The 17,110-nt window shown below is 40.0% G+C and overlaps 1 protein-coding gene across 2 annotated transcripts in view; it reads right to left on the bottom strand.

The window, feature by feature from the left end:
- The window catches only part of LOC109413956 (basic helix-loop-helix ARNT-like protein 1), a 347,751-nt gene that overhangs the window by 84,150 nt on the left and 246,491 nt on the right, over positions 1-17,110 (bottom strand). For both annotated transcript variants that reach the window (XM_019687687.3, XM_019687686.3), the window contains exon 3: positions 204-242. In XM_019687687.3, the coding sequence (XP_019543232.2) occupies positions 204-242 (39 nt within the window). The remainder of the gene's footprint in view (positions 1-203; positions 243-17,110) is intronic.

Here is a 17,110-nt window from a genome sequence, read left to right as displayed (position 1 = left end):
TGCAACACCACCCAACCAACCCAGCCCAGCCCCCTAGTTCAGCGAAAAAGCGGCTACGGGAGAATGGTTTGCACCCAGCCGGCTAAGCAACAATGTATTCCGCGGGTAAACAACTAGTTATAGGTGTGCACTGCACAGTGCTGGTGCGGTGCGGTGCGGTGAGTAAATTATTGGCGTCGCAAACCGGCTGCAATTATACTTACAGGATTTTACAAGCAGCTTTGGAGTCTTCACAGTCGTATCTGAAATTAAACGGAAAAGAGCAAACAGAGCGTGGCGTTAGTGGTTGTTGTTTGTTGTTGCGTTGTTGGCTGCGGGCAATTGTTGGAGGGCTTGCTCTCCCGGTATCGATAATTAATCAAATCCGTAACAACAATGCCAATACTGATTGCGCTAAACCGGTGGGGTGGAGACACCGCTCTTATTCCCACCCCATTTGAGGTGAAGTGAGAACTACCTGCTGCTGACAGCAGCAGTTGCGTTCAGAAATTATTTGACAAATAGTTTCAAGGGTTGTTAGATTTTCTCGCATATACGATCAAAAGTATGACTGTTTAAAAAAAATGCAAGTACTTAGTCCAACTTGGGATGTAATTCCTAAAAAAAATAAAAGCTATAGCAGATAACACTCTTGTTTAGGGGAATGATTCCAATTTGGTGTTAGATGAAATAACGTAACACTCATGAAATTAAGATGCATATATTGGAAAATATGGTGAGCTCGTTCCATGCTCTTTTTTAACATTTTCAGAAATCGTATTTATCTGTGCACGTAACTTCAAGTTTAAGGTATTTTTTCATAACATAAGATCGGAAGTGTTTTTTGAGTGGCACTGTAAAAAAACACATAAATCAGCCACTGAGTCCCGGTGTAAGAGCTCTCGGCATCGCTAATAATTGTTGCCCGGTGGGTAATTGTGTGCATTGCAGGATGGCTGATGTCACTTGCAGCAGTTGTGGTAGGCCATCATCAGCCATCAGCGGGGCGCGATTGTAGGTGAATCTACGTCGTCGTCATTCAAAAAAAAAAAACGACAAACTGTAGCAATATTCCTTAGTCCTATAAGTGCAGCTAGCTGCGGGGAACCAAGGGTGGTCCCACGAGGCGACGGACGTTTGACGCTAGGTGACTTTTCCTCACCTTGAAAGAGGGCAACCCTCCTACCAATGCAATGGGTGAATGGAAAGTCACCAGTCATACCTACTAACATACATAGTTGCAGCAGCCAAGCAGCAGCAGCAGCAGCAGCACTTGAGGGTGTAGGTAAACAAATTGCGACACGCTGTGAGTCGTCTCGGGAGCACCCTTCGAGCGAGTGGGAGGCGCGCAATCTTATCGGCCGGGGTTATCTTTGATTGCACAGTCAGAGTGGGATTCGACCATAAATGGGTAGTTTGATGAAACTTGTGTGTAATTTACATAATGGGCAATTTTGATGGAAAGTTAAACAAAAACCGAAGATGATTGGCAATACAAATTGACAAGGCAAGCAGTTTTTTGTTTTGACTGACACGGCATGTTCTTCATCTTCAGGAACTGCAGAAATTTGAGTTATCTAGATTTCTACTCTACATGGGATACCGATTTTGTAAGATGAAAACAATCATTCAAAAAATGTGGACAGGCCTAGTGTCCATAAAATTGCTTTGTACATGTTTTCGGAGAATCCCTCCAAGGATTCTTTCATACACTCCTCCAGGAATTTTCTTAGACTTTTCTTCAGAAGTTTCTCGAGAAATTTCTCAGTACTTTCTTCATGGAAAAAGTTCACGGGTTTCTACAGGATTTTTCAGGTACTTTTTCAAATATTGCTTAAGAAATTCATTATTGCGTTGCGATCAGGCTAAGGCCGGGGTGGCCTCTGCTGTACATAGTGGCCGTCTCCATTCCACTCGGTCCATGACTGTTTGGCTCCAGTTCTGCACTCTGAGTAGGGTCCGCAGATCGTCCTCCACTTGGTCGACCCACCTAGCTCGCTGCGCTCCAAGTTTTCTTGTACTGGTCGGATGACTCTCGAGAACCATTTTAGTCGGGTTGCTATCAGACATCCTGATAACGTGACCCGCCCACAGTAGCCTCCTGATTTTCGCCGTATGGACGATGGTTGGTTCTCTCAGCAGCTGATGCAGCTCGTGGTTCATTCGCCTTCTCCAAGTCCCGTCTTCCATCTGCACTAAGCCGTAGATGGTACGCAATACCTTCCGTTCGAAAACTCCAAGGGCGCGTTGGTCTTCTGCACGTAGGGTCCATGTTTCGTGCCCATAGAGGACGACCGGTCTAATCAGCGTTTTGTAGATGGTTAACTTCGTGTTACGGCGAACTTTATTCGATCGTTGAGTTCTGCGGAGTGCAAAGTAAGCACTGTTACCTGCCACAATGCGCCTCTGAATTTCTCTGCTGGTGTCGTTATCGGCGAAAAACTAGTGAGCCCAATTACATGAATTCTTCAACCGCCTCGATTTCATCACCGCCGATATAAATTCGGGGTGGGGGGCGCGGTGATTCTTCCCTGGAGCCCTTTGCCATCATGTACTTTGTCTTCGACACATTAAATACTAATCCGATTCACTCTTTAGTCGGATGTACGTTTCCGCCATCGTCTCAAATTTACGAGCAATAATATCAATATCATCAGCGAAACCAATGAGATGAACGGACTTCGTGAAAATCGCACCACTCGTGTTTATCCCCGCTATCCTTAATACACCCTTTAAAGCATTGTTGAACAGCAAGCACGAAAGACCATCACCTTGTCGTAACCCTCTGCGAGATTCGAAGGGACTCGAGAGTGTCCCTGATACTCGAACTAAGCACATCACTCGATCCATCGTCGCCTTGATCAATCGTATCAGTTTATCCGGGAATCCGTATTCGTGCATAATCTGCCATAGCTGTTCTCGATCGATTGTATCATACGCCAATATGAAATCGATGAACAAGTGATGCGTGGGCACGTTGTATTCGCGGCATTTCTGCAACACCTGGCGGATGGCGAACATCTGGTCCGTTGTAGCGCGTTCACCCATAAATCCAGCCTGATATTGCCTCACGAACTCTCTTGCAATCGGTGATAGACGGCGGCATAAAATTTGAGAGAATACCTTGTAGGCAGTGCTCAGTAGTGTGATCGCGCAATAGTTCCCGCAGTCCAACTATCGCCCTTTTTGTAGATGGGACACACGATACCTTTCATCCATTCCTCCGGTAATACTTACTTATCCCAAATCTTGTTAATGACCCAGTGCACAATGGTCCACAAAACAGATTTACGAGAAAAGATGCATTCAGCGCTTTCAAATGGTTTTCTAGATTAATATGGTCTTCTACAAAGTTGTTCCTAAAAATAAGGCCCTCTTTTCAATATACATGGAAATTAGATAAATAAGTACATGACATGGAAATTAGGGTGGTCCATATTTTCAAAGAAATTGGGAACCAAACTTTTTTATTTGCAAGAATAACTATATACAGGGGATGGCCAAAATGTTTGGGATAGGCAACTTTTTTTCTCCCACAAAAAAATTCAACATGCTGTAACTTTCCATAGAGTGCATAAAAAAAAATTTACTGTTTATCAACCTGTTATATGTGCATCATTGGTACAAATTTGGGCTCGATTGAATAGTTTATCACGAAGTTAGAACCGTTCGGGTAAAACACTATTTTTTAGACAACTCATGTTTGAGCTGTCATATCTCGGAAACCAGTGAACCAAATTGAATGAATTTTTTAACATTTATTAACAATATATAGATACTTAATACAACGTTATCAAATGTAATATTTTTTCACGGCGAATCAAGTTATACCGGGTTGAAATTTTTACCCATATATAGGAAAATTAGTCAAATTTACAATACCACACAAAAATTACTAAATGTGTTCTTCCCTTAAGCTAAATTGGCTCTAATATATCTGATTAAAGATAACTCGAGAACAGAAGTGGAAAATCTTTAGACATCAGCACTAAAATTTATTGAAACTCACGTAAAAAAATTTCCTTTTTTCGAGAAAAGTCTAATAAGTGTCTATCCATGATAACTTTTTTCAACGTTCAAAAAGTATCTATGTTTTAATAGTTTGTGAAGCATTAGTATATTGTTAGAGTACGTTTAAAATTTCATTCAATTCGGTGCACTGGTTTCCGAGATATGACAGCTCAAAAATGAGTTGTCTAAAAAATAGTGTTTTACCCGAACGGTTCTAACTTTTCGAAAGATTAATCAATCGAGCCCAAATTTGTACCAATGATGCACATATAATAGGTTGACAAACAGTCAAAATTTGAGATTTTTTGATGCACTCTATGAAAAGTTATTGCATGCTGAACTTTTTTGTGAGAGAAAAAAAAGTTGCCTATCCCAAACATTTTGGCCATCCCCTGTACATTCTTCAGGATAGTTGTAGATCTATCAATTTTGAGCAACTTTGCCGAAGACACTTTTTATGTAGCTTTAAAATTGACCGATCTAGAGGTATTTTTCTGAATTAGCTTGGGGTGGTTCAGGAAAAACCGGTTTTCTGGCGTTAACTTTTTCAGTTTCGATTTTTCATCAAAGTCGCCCAAGAAACGCTTGTAGAGCATATGAAGACGCGTCGTTTCGTGCGCTGAAATGGTCGTTATCTCTTTTGGTTCAAAAGTTAGAGGCGTTTTTCTTAAAAAAATCATAGTTTTTAAAACAGATGTTATGACGGCTTGATGCAGAAGAAATGTTGTTATAAACAACATTCTCAGCGCACGAAAGTGTGCGTTTTTAAAGCTTCAAAAATGGTTCGTAGACAACTTTGATGAGAAATTTGAAACAAAAAAGATAAAGCGTTTAAACTGTTTTGACCAAATTTGGAGCATTTTCCCATAGTTTTCATAGGGTGACGCTAGAACAAGTCGTTTTATTGCTTTATCTTTTTTGTTTCAAATTTCTCGTCACAGTCGCCTAAGAACCACTTTTAGAGCAGCTTCCAAAAACGCGCATTTTCGTGCTCTGAAAATGTTGCTACGGAATGACGATATTGATGATTTTCTAGAAAAAATAGGCACCTTTCAAGTATTTTCCACTTGAGTTACAAAAATAACACCCCTCTATTTTTTTTTTATATGTTTTATAACAACATTTCTTCTTTTAAATGCGGGTAAAAGATATTTTTTATGTTTACTCCAACCCGTCATAACACCTTTTTAAAAAACTATGATTTTTTTTAAAGAAAAACGCCTGTAACTTTTGAACCAAAAGAGATAACGACCATCTCAGCGCACGAAACGACGCGTCTTCAAATGCTCTACAAGCGTTTCTTGGGCGACTTTGATGAAAAATTCAAACAGAAAAAGTTAACGCCAGGAAACCGGTTTTTCTTGAACCTTAAAGCTTATTGAAGCTTATTCAGAAAAATACCACTAGATCAGTCAATTTTAAAGCTACATAAAAATGTCTTCAGCAAACCCAAAGTTGATAGATCTACAACTTTCCCGAAGAATGTATATAGTTATTCTTGCAAATAAAAAAGTTTGCCTACCAATTTCTTTGAAAATATGGACCACCCTAATTTTCATGCACATTGGAAAGACGGCCTTATTATTAGGGACAGCTTTGTAGAAGACCATATTTGCCTAAAAGCTCATTTGAAATGCTCAGGCCTCAGTCAGATTGAACAAAATTTAGTTTGAATTGTCATGATTCTTCTTCTTTTTCTTCTTCTTGGTGTAACGTCTCCATTGGAATAAAGCCCACTTCTCAGTCGTAAGTGTTCTTTGAGCACTTCCACAGGTTTTAACCGAGAACTTCTTCTGCCTGTGATCACTTTGTACCTATGTGTATATCGTGTAGCAGACACGAAGGTACCTTATGCCAAAGGAAGTCAAGAAAATTTCATTTACGAAAAGTTCCTGGACCGGCCGAGAATCTAACTCGTCACCCCCAGTATGACGATGCTGGATACCTACTTCTTAACAGCCATGGCTGTATGGGCTCTTAGTTTTCATAGCCTCGAACTGATATAGTCCATTCCATTCAGGAAAGATTGTATTCATTCCCATAGTTTCAAACTAAGAGAAGCTTTCTTCCTGTGAACCACTTTTACCACATCTCTCTCTCTCTCTCTCTCTCTTCTTGGCGTAACGTCCTCATTGGGACAAAGCCTGCTTCTCAGCTTAGTGTTCTATGAGCACTTCCACAGTTATTAACTGAGAGCTTCCTCTGCCAATGACCATTTTGCATGCGTATATCGTGTGGCAGGCACGAAGATACTCTCTGCCCAAGGAAGTCAAGGAAATTTCCTTTACGAAAAGATCCTGGACCGACCGGGAATCGAACCCGTCACCCTCAGCGTGGTCATGCTGAATACCCGTGCGTTTACCGCTTTTGCTATATGGTCCCTATAACTTTTACCACATCCAACAAGCGAAATCAGAAAAATTGCCAGCAAAATCAACATCAATTTGCCACACAGGTTTTAGTTTTCTTGCGAGGAATCATTTGGCGTGGAATTTACGAATGTTCAAAATACCCTATACCAGAGAATGGAACTTTCCATCCTAGACGAGCGCGACGGGCCACGCGTTTCGGTGATTGATGGTTTTCGGTTAATCTCCTGCTGTGTGGTGGTGATGACTGACGGCGGAAAGGGATGATCGTTACGTTACGGCAACGGCATGGATCGTTATCTAGTTAGTCATAGTCTCGTGCCATTATCGGATTTGCTGGAGATGGTCCCAAATTGTTGTGATGGAGCTTTTTGGATGATGTTAATGTTGTTGGACGCTTTCTTTTGAAGCGGTTTAGTTTTTGACGTGTTATCTGATTTTTAAAATGGGATTTTTCGTGGAATTTAATTATCCGTTTTTCCTTTCTCTTATTTTTTTTTGACTTGACGTACCGACTAAGACAAAGTCTGCTTCACAGCTTAACATAACTATGAGCATTTCAATGGTCATTAACTGAAAGCTTCCTTTGCTATTTGGCCAAGAAACCATATGAATATCGTGTGACAAAAATAAGTTGCTACCTGTAGAAGAACTCATCGGAATACAGATGCCATGATATATGATATAAACAATCCTTAAGGTGAAGGTCCATTGAATAAATATTCCAAATTCTGAATTTGCCTCGCATTTTTGAAAATGTTTTTCAATGTTCTTAGCGAGTGAGCAAGTAACAAGTAGCATTTTCTATCTTGTTGGCCTGCTATGTTATCAGATTTGTGCTCTTAATGTTTTGAACGAATTTCAAGGCGGCCATCTTTGCTTTCTAATTACCTTGTCCGTAATACTCAACATTATCTTTATAAGACCATACTGAATGATTTCGCACAGGATCATCTATCATCTATCATCACTACTAGATGGGTCACTAAGAACATCTTTTTGTTGTTTTGCCACTGGAACAAAGCCCGGTTCTCAGTTTCAACAGTTATACACCATGTTGATTTTGCTATCTTCCGTATGTTTCATCATCATTACCATCAAAACTTTGACGAAGCAAATCTTCAGTTTCAGTGGGCTGATCTAACTAAAATCTAACCGACTTAGCACATGTTAACACACAAACGATCAAATATTCAGTCTATTTGATGCAGTAGAACTCGAGATTAGCATCTTCAATCTTGAGAGCAATGCTTGATGATTTTGATGACGCCCCGTAAAGCCTTAAGTGAGAGCTACCTCTGATAATAGACATTTCGCATCCGTATATCGTTTGACAGGCATAAAGATGCTCTATGCCCAAGGGCGTCAAGGAAATTTCCATTACGATAAAATCCCGAACCGACCGGAAATCGAACCCATCACCCTGAACATGGTCTTGCTGAATACCGTTTACCGCATCGGCTCTATGAGCCCTATCATCCTCAGGGCCATCAAGAGCCTCTTCTCTTAGTCACTAGTCTGATCTCAAACCATTAGATTTCAACAACAGCTGAAACATCCTTGCCAATCTCATCCCTAACATCCTTGAGATGGCCCACTCAGTAAGGCCACCTGTTGGCGCAAAAATCAACTCTATCAGCACATTTTCCCCGTTGACCGAGCACACTGGACAACATCAGCTCCGTTGTTGCCTGGTGGACGTGACTACGGGTACAATACTTCCTAGGAAACCACCGCTCGCGCCTGCCGCAAACCCCGTGATGTGATCACTGCAAAAGCCAGTGGACGTGACTGTGGCACCAAAATAGCGTCCACCCAACCTTGGGTGCGAGCAGGAGGAGCAAAAAAAACGCCATACAGCAGCACAACACCCAGCTCCAGCGAACGAATGGCCCCGACGACGTGCGTGCCAGGTTAGCTATCCATCGTCCACCATGTACTTACTTACCTACGCGGGGCCGTAGAGAGACAGAGAGCGAGGCACCTGCCTGCACGGGTAATATTGGGCCTCCGCACAGTGGGACAACAGAGTGGGGCAAAATTGTCCAAATCTAGAATTTAATATACGTTTTTCGCTTTTCTCGTATACCAAAGTGTACTGAAAGGCTACATTGTTCACTCAAAAAACGAATTTTCGATAGAAGGCTCGGAGGGTTAAGTCACATATACCAATCAAATCAGTTCAAAGAATTGAGCTGATGTTTGTGTGTATGTATGTGTGTATGTATGCATGTCTGTGTACAATATAGATCACTCATTCTTCAGGCACTTCCCATTGGCCGATTTTTTAAATTAAAGCTCGAATCGAACTGGAATTTTACCGCATTGTTTGCTATTTAAAATGGTCCGGATCGGTCAAGGCGTTCCGGAGTTATGGCCATTTCAGTGATCCGAACCGGACCAGCACCGGTAGAGCTGGCCGTACACTCAGCGAAAAAAACTAGCGAAATTCATCAAAATACCTTATGAAAATTTGCTATAACTAATTCTTATGGATGACATAAGAATACCTTATGAAAATTGATCGTGATGGTATGACAAATTTCATAAGATAGACTTATGAAAAGAACAAAAAAATCTTAAAATGATACAGACTGGATTCGATCCATGAACGTCGGGGTCACCGAGCCCGTGTTTTATCCACACGGCTACCGACGCTTGAGACTATTATGTTGCTAAACATGAATAAAAGCCAAGCTGTGAGACGATTGTACGTCATAGAGTGACCTTATGAAATTTATCCGAATCATTATGAATTATTTAAAGGCCGTTTCATAAGTTGGGCCTTATGGAAATCTTAAGGTTATTTGGCTGAGTGTATATGAAATATGAACCAAGCCCTATCATGCGACACATCAAACTGCCCCGATTTTTGTAACCATGGTTGACGAATATTGTGCGGAAATCAACACTGGAGACTATAAATTCTATGATGTCGACCCAAAATTCAAGATGGCGGTCTAATATTCAAGATGGCGCCTCAAAATTCAAAATGGCGGTTGTATAGGCTCTATCAGTAATATGGGTATATTTGGTATGGGGAAGATTCAGAAGTTCAAAAATGGCAACCAGAATATGCAAGATGGTGGTCTTGAATCCAATATGGCGGCTCCAAATTAAAGATGGTGGTTGTTTAATGGAGTTTTAGGCTCCAAAACTTTGAGCTTTGGGTATATTTGGTATGAGGAAGAAGTCTGGCGACCAAATATGGCGACAAGAAAAGCCACGGCTGACGGCTGTTCGGGTCCGTATGAAGTTGATCATCAATATTAACTTGGTGTCGGGGCCCGTGGCGCAGTGGTCCACACGTTCGCTTCATAAGCGGATGGTCATGGGTTCGAACCCAGCCCCGGCACTTGCAGTTTTTCGTCAGTTGCTCTTCCCCCCGAGAGCAGCTGGCACCTGACCCTCTTCGGAGCATATAGCTCCAACGGACCCGGAATTTGGATATCGGCGAACCGCAACTCATAATGGACCCCCCAATCGGACTGGAAAAGGAACAGTAGCCAAACATCAGCATCATCGTGCTCATCATTCTACCGTGGACAGGGTAGAAAAGTTGAAGCAGCACAAGGCACCAGTTCGATATAGTTGAATTAGAATAGAATACATGTAGGCGCTGTACAAAGTGCAGCATCCAATTGGAATCGCTCACGTAGTGCCCTAGTGGACAAAAGAGCTGTAAATTAGGTTAAGTGAATAAGAATAAAAAAAAATATTAACTTCTTTTCCCGATCAGCCTAGATAGCTGTGTAGTGTCGGTAGCGGTTGTCTCAATTGGCTAAGAATAGCACCAGGCTTGACAAAAACTCCCTCGCGAGAAAATGAGGAAGCGATTTTGGCGATTTTCTGAGGAGTGAAAATAAAACTCAGAAATCACAACGCAAATCCTCAACAGCACCGAGCGCGAGCTTGCCGCGCAGCGAGGAGTTCGTCCAACACTCATTATTTCTTGTTGTGTTTCTCACGTCCACTCACACTCAAAAAGCTCTCGCGAGTTCCACTCCCATACAAAGGAAGACTCTCGAGGCGAAAATCGCACTCAAAAACCCGAAATAATCATCGACTCTTTTTTCGTTCCCCTCTTCCTCGCTCAGTTTTTATTGCCTCTCTGTTTGGGGTTCGTTCGCTCCCTCGCGAGAAAAACACCGCTCTAGAGCATGTGGCAAAACTCTTTTGATTTCGAGGAGGATTATCAAGCCTGAATAACACTACGGACCACCTGTTCCGGGGGTAAAAGTCCACTAAACAGGGAACCCCAATCCAAGGTGTCAGGTGACCCGTGCTGATGGATGAATGATTGAGGGGGTTTAAAATATGCTCGATCTTTAACGGAGCCCGTAACGTAGGTAGATCGCCTTTATGTGTTGCGTTACGGTTCAAGATCTACCAAACCGAACCCTAGTGACATCCGGTTTGTGAAGTTGGGGTAATGTGTTTTGGTAATAAGGATTCATGGTACAAAGTCCTTGTTACTGGTGACAGTTTCTAAAATTGCATTTATTCTGCCTTGCTGATAGTTAAAGAATCGGACTTTGCTCATCCGAGACTACACTTGATGTTAGGAAAACAAACATGCTTTACGTATCTAATTGCGTACTAACCTATCAAGGACTGTTAAGTTCTGGTGATTCTGTTTTTCTCAGAATTCAAATAGATTGTGTTTGATTAGGGGCGCTCTTTCACTGGGATTTAAATCTCTATGATAACGGGACCTTTTTATCGCAATCTATTTCTTGCACCTCTGGGATAACAAAACAGGAACTGTACATAAATCGATGCTTCATTGCCTCTCAATGACAATGGAGTAGTACGACATGCACTAAATACTTAGGATACGGGTAATGCCACAAAAGATCTAAATACTGGTCGCAGTGGCTCATCCGAACATAAAAAAAAATGGCGACAAGAATATCCAAGATGGCGGCACACAAATCAAAATGGCTGCTTGTTTTAAGAGTTTAAGACTCAAACATCAAAAGCCAGATAAACGATATGATTTCTGGTGCCATGAAATGGATTTTTGTTAAACGTATGGAAATTCAACATACAGGGGATGGCCAAAATGTTTGGGATAGGCATCATTTTTTATCCCACAAAAAAAATCAATATGCTGTAACTTTTCATAGAGTGCATCAAAAAATCTCAAATTTTGACTGTTTGTCAACCTATCATATTTGCATCATTTGTACAATTTTGGGCTGATTGATTAATTTTTCGCGAAGTTAGAACCTTTCGGGTAAAACACTATTATTTAGACAACTATTTTTTGAACTGTCATATCTCGGAAATCAGTGAACCGAATTGAATGATTTTTTAACGTTTATCAACAATATATTGATACTTAATACGACGTTATAAAATGTAATATTTTCTCAAGGCGGATTAAGTTGTACCGGATTGAAATTTTTACCCATATATAGGAAAATAAGTAAAATTTACAATACCACACAAAAATTACTAAATGTGTTCTTTCTTCAATCTAAATAGGCTCTAATATATCTGATTAAAGATAATTTGAAAACAAAAGTGGAAAATCTCTGGATATCAAAACTAAAATTTATTGACATTGATGTAAAAAATATACATTTTTTCGAGAAAAATCCAAAAAGTATCAATCCATGATAACTTTTTTCAACGTTTCTAAAGTACCAATGTTTTAATAGTTTGTGAAGCATTTACATATTGTTAGTGTACGTTCAAAATTTCATTCAATTCGGTTCACTGGTTTCCGAGATATGACACCTCAAAAATGAGTTGCCTAAAAAATAGTGTTTTACCCGAACGGTTCTAACTTTGCGAAATATTAATCAATCGAGCCCAAATTTGTACCAATGATGCACACATAATAGGTTGACAAACAGTCAAAATTTGAGATTTTTTGACGCGCTCTATGAAAAGTTTTAGCTTGTTGAACTTTTTTGTGAGAGAAAAAAAAGTTGCCTATCCCAATAATTTTGGCCATCCCCTGTACGTCAATATGTCACTTGAGTTTTGTTGAAATGGCTCTTCGAAGGTACGAGAAATGCGCCACCACCGCTAGGTCAATTGATTAGGTTTTTTTATAAGTGTACCAGGAACCAACTAACGTAGCTTTGGAGAAGCTTTCATGACTTCCGTTATTTCTCATCAAGAAACAGTCAGCTTTCCAAGAAAGTGTTTCTCGTCCATGGTCGACATTGCTGTATGCCGTCTTCACATCCGAACAGCTGATGTATTGGGGTCTCGTATTCACAGCGTTTCTGAAGAAATTGCTGTACAGTGAGGATCTTGTATGTTGTTCACCGGCCTTCGATCAATCCGGCGGCTTCATAATTTCCTACGAACTCATTTATAATAATTGTTCATAAGAGTCTTGTAGAGGATCTTTCGTTTTGGTAAACAAAATTTTTTTGGCACTTCTAGTACTACTACTGACGTTGTAATGGCGTGGCAAACTAGATGTTAGTCACACGAAGAGTCGCGACATCCCGATCAGAAAGGCATAACAAAAACATAACATAATTGTATCAACGGTTGATATCTATATCAAGGTTTGATATATTTAGATATATTTGTTGGGTTCGGTACGAAAACTAGTTTGTGTTATTTCAAAATGCAATGTGTAACTAATCAATATTTTTTGGTTGTGTTTAGTGCGTAAATTAACCGCTGTATGGCGCCATTCTGTTTAGAAAACACATAATTGTTGATATCCTCGATTATATTAACTATCAAAAAGGTCATGTCTTAATCAAATTTGTATATATTTGGAAATTGTTGATATTTTTCGGTGATCACCGGTGAAATCACCGAAAAATATCAACAATTTCCAAATATAAAACTCGACGGTGACCAAAACCCTTAAGAATTAATCAAATTTGTACAGAAAGCTTATGACTTTGGAATGTGGAAAATGAGGTAAGCAACTCCACCATTACGTGATGATATTTGGTAATTTTAAATGTTTCTTATCATGATCCAGATCACCTGCACAGTTCGTATGTTGAGCAAAGTAGTTCATGATTCTTGAAATTCTCGAATGTTGTAAAATTGTATGCACAATTTCACTACTACGAGCTATTTGATATGTTAAATCTCATTATTCTGCTGTCCTAGGAAGTTGGGATCCATCACTCATCAACGAAGTTGTCGAGAAGTCCTTGGCTCTCAAGTGGAAAATGTTATATGTAACTGAACTGCGGCGTTTACAGGATTTTGTACATGTCTTACAGATCGTCTGTTTATTATAGATGGCTACGGAGTACTTTCAAGGAATATTTCTAGATATATTCAAAGTATTTCTCTTGTAGGTCTTCTAGAGAGCTCACTAGAAGTTCTTCCAGAGATCTCTCCGAGAGTTTTCTCAACGATTCCTACGTGAATTCTTACTGACGATCGTCTAGTCAAATGTTCAAATATTTCTCCAAAAGTCCTTGAAGAGATTTCCCCTAGAGTTCCTCTAGAAATTGTGGTTGGAGAATTCTTCAGCTACTTCTCCAAGGATTTCTTAAGAAAGGCTTCCGATGATTCCTACAAAAAATACTCTAAAGATTCCTACGGTAATTCCTCCAAGGAATTCTTATAATTTTCAAAGGTTTCCTCCAGGAATTTCTGCAAAAAATCCATAAGAAATTCCTCCACGTATTCTTCCGGGTAATCCTCTAAGGAATTCTTCAACAATTCCTCCATGACCTCCTCTTTGAATTCTTCAAAGAACTTTGCCCCAAGGATTTGTTGGAAGATTAGTTCATATACATGTTGAGATCCCAAGTAAACCACTCTTATGAACCATCATCTCTGATCATAGAACACGAAAACACATTCCAATTCACCAATTATATTTCACCGACCAGATCACGTCGCCTTTGACCTGTCGGAGCTCTTAACTTAAACTACTAATATGAATTCAATTGTACAGTATACAGATCATTCATGACAGAGATTTCCTGCAAGGTTTAACTTAAGTTTAAAATCCAACATACATTTTGTCCCTTGAGAATTTCTTCAGAGAATCCAAATGGGAGATTCTTTACGACATTCTTAGCAAATTACTTCAGCCTATGAATCAAAAATTCCTAAAGCATTCTCCATCAGGGAAAATCTATCAGAAATTCTGAAGGATCTCAGTAATTACTTAGGTTCTAGTTTTAAAGTTAAACTTTTCAACCCAATTCCAATTTCTTCGAAATTTCTTAGTATGTGGTCACTCTGTTGTGAATATCACTACAATTAACTACAGCTTTTTTCCGCATAGATAATCTGTGTATGCATATCTGCCGATCGAAATAGTTTTGTACTAGCAAATGAAGTGTAGTTGTTTTGTTAAAGTTAAGAATTTGCGGTGGATATTCCTACCGAAACATTCACCACGTAAACGTCATAATACTACTGAACAACTTTGCAGAAGGAATATCATTAATTAATAATAATGAAATAAAACAAGCCAAAAAACGGTTTAAACATTTAAATAAACGCTGGCGCAACTAGTGCTAAGTTACACACTTTTCACTATTTGAAAGTCATTAACTATCTCTTCAATTTAGTTAATAACACGAAGATATAATTGCTATCAACTGTATTAAAAACAGTTTCGTGTGACGTCCATTCGCGTAGGTACAGCGATGTGGGCTCCAGCTCCGAAGTAGTGAACGCTGGCTCTAGTGCACAACGAGCGCACACGACATTGAAGCTGGGGGACTATTGGGCTGTAGTGTAGTAACGATCATGGTGTCGTCATAACTGGGTATGGTGACGTCATACTTTCCCTCTCCGGTATGTTGGATCAGCAGGTCTATTTATAAAGGAGCTACCAATATGAAGAAGCATTTCAGCATATATCGCCCCTCACTTCAAGTGCTGTGATGGCCTCACTGGTAAAAACGACGAGCTCCTGTTCTAAGATCTAGCCGTCGTAGGTTCGAATCCCTGGGTTTTATGTATACTAAGTGGAGAAGTTTTTTGATGCCAGTAACTTTTTACTAAAAATAAAATTTCACTCTAAAAATTGATTACCCATAAAAGAGTTAATTTTTACACTACTTAATTTTTACCCAATATATTTATAACTGCTTTATAACAAAATGTGATATAATTTGATTGATTTTTTATATCTCATTTTGTTATAAGCTTGTTATAATTGTATCAAGACCTGTTATAATTATGTTATGACTAGAGCAATTTTAGTTATATGTTTTGTTATTTTAACACCTAACCGGCGAATTTTATAATTCATTCTGTTATGAAAAATCTTTGAAATAAATAACTTAATCGGTTATAATTTTGTTATGCCTTTCTGATCGGGATTGGACTTCAATCTCTTCACATTGAGTTCACGCTGCCTCGAGATTCTGTGCGTATGCTGAGCGGACATCCGGTTGCTTCAGTCGCTCTATGTTGCACCGGATGAGTTACTTGAACCATTTTTACCGTTTTTTCTAGTTCGATCCCACTGTGCATCATCGCAAAGTAAGAATAACACACAACCGTCCATGGAAGGGTTATAGGTAAGGGCATGGTGAATGTTTTTCCACTCGCCTCACTTGTTTTGCAACCTTGCATGCAGGCCACCTGAAACTGCCTTACCCCACTCGACCGACCATTCCTGTCCCCCTACTGAAAAGCACTTCAGAGGAGGACGGCAACATTGTAACAGTTTTTCCTGGAGCACCACTCGTTCGACTTTATCCCTCCACATGGGTCGCTTCCTGCACCTGATGGTCGGGGCTGTTATTGAAAGGGAAGGGGAGGGCAGCCAGTTGCAGTTTGCAGCCGGCTGTAAAGTGAGATAGTTTATCTTCTATTTGTTCAGCACCAGTCGGCTGACCACAACCCACCGCTGACGAATAGAGACGTCAGTCACCCACCACCCCCTTCCAGCTATAAAAGCTGCATTCAAGGTCTGTTCTGGATTGGTGGCCGAGGTGCGAGAAAGCAGTGAATGTTTGTTGTCATTCACTCGCTAATTGTTTATCCACATTTGAGGGACTGGCTAGCCTCCCCACGCCACCTACGCACCTTCCACCCTCTTAATGGACCTTACCGCAACAGTCAGTGCTGCATTTGGTGTGGAGGCTTGCCCGTAGTCGTCGTCGTGACCACCATGATAAGCGAGAATTTCGGTTGTTCGGTTCGTTCGATTTCGCACAACAAGTTACGCGACCAATCGCCATGGATAGTGTGTCTATCTCGCGGAGTGGATCATAATGTTTATTTATGTACCGGTGAAAACTAATTTGGCTGTGATTCAGCAGATATTTGCAAGATAGAGCTGTGCTGAAACAAACAAAATCGGAAGGAGGACATTTCCAGATCACGATTCCGGGGTTCGAAATAGACGCTAATCGTGATTGGTTTATTTGTTCTGTTGGTATTTACTTGCTTCCATAAAATATGTTTTTCTCGTTTATCCTCTTTTTGACGGAAATAGGAAAGGGGTGTTGTCCTGATAAGCAACGATTTACCAATTATACCCCAATAAATGTGTATTTGGTGTGAAATTCGGTAATTTCATGTTGTTCATCAATCTTCTGAGGTTGAGTTCATTTATAAAGTATTTTCAAAAAAAAAATGTAAGAACTTCTGCAAAAATCCCTCACGGAAGTTCTCAAGAAACTCTTTGAAGAATTTTTAAAGAAATCTCTGTAGGATAGTGAGATAAATTTTTAGAGAAAATTCTAAAAAACTTAATGGAAGACCTTTTTAAGAACTCCCCAGCAGAATCCCTGTAGAAATCTCAGAAAAAAACTCTTGAGTAAGTAGAAAAAAAGCTC

The sequence above is a fragment of the Aedes albopictus genome, chromosome 2, assembly GCF_035046485.1.
Source record: "Aedes albopictus strain Foshan chromosome 2, AalbF5, whole genome shotgun sequence".
NCBI classification, from domain to species: Eukaryota; Metazoa; Arthropoda; class Insecta; order Diptera; family Culicidae; genus Aedes; species Aedes albopictus.
Note: the sequence above shows the minus strand (reverse complement) of the source record. Positions and strands in the feature narration are given on the sequence as shown.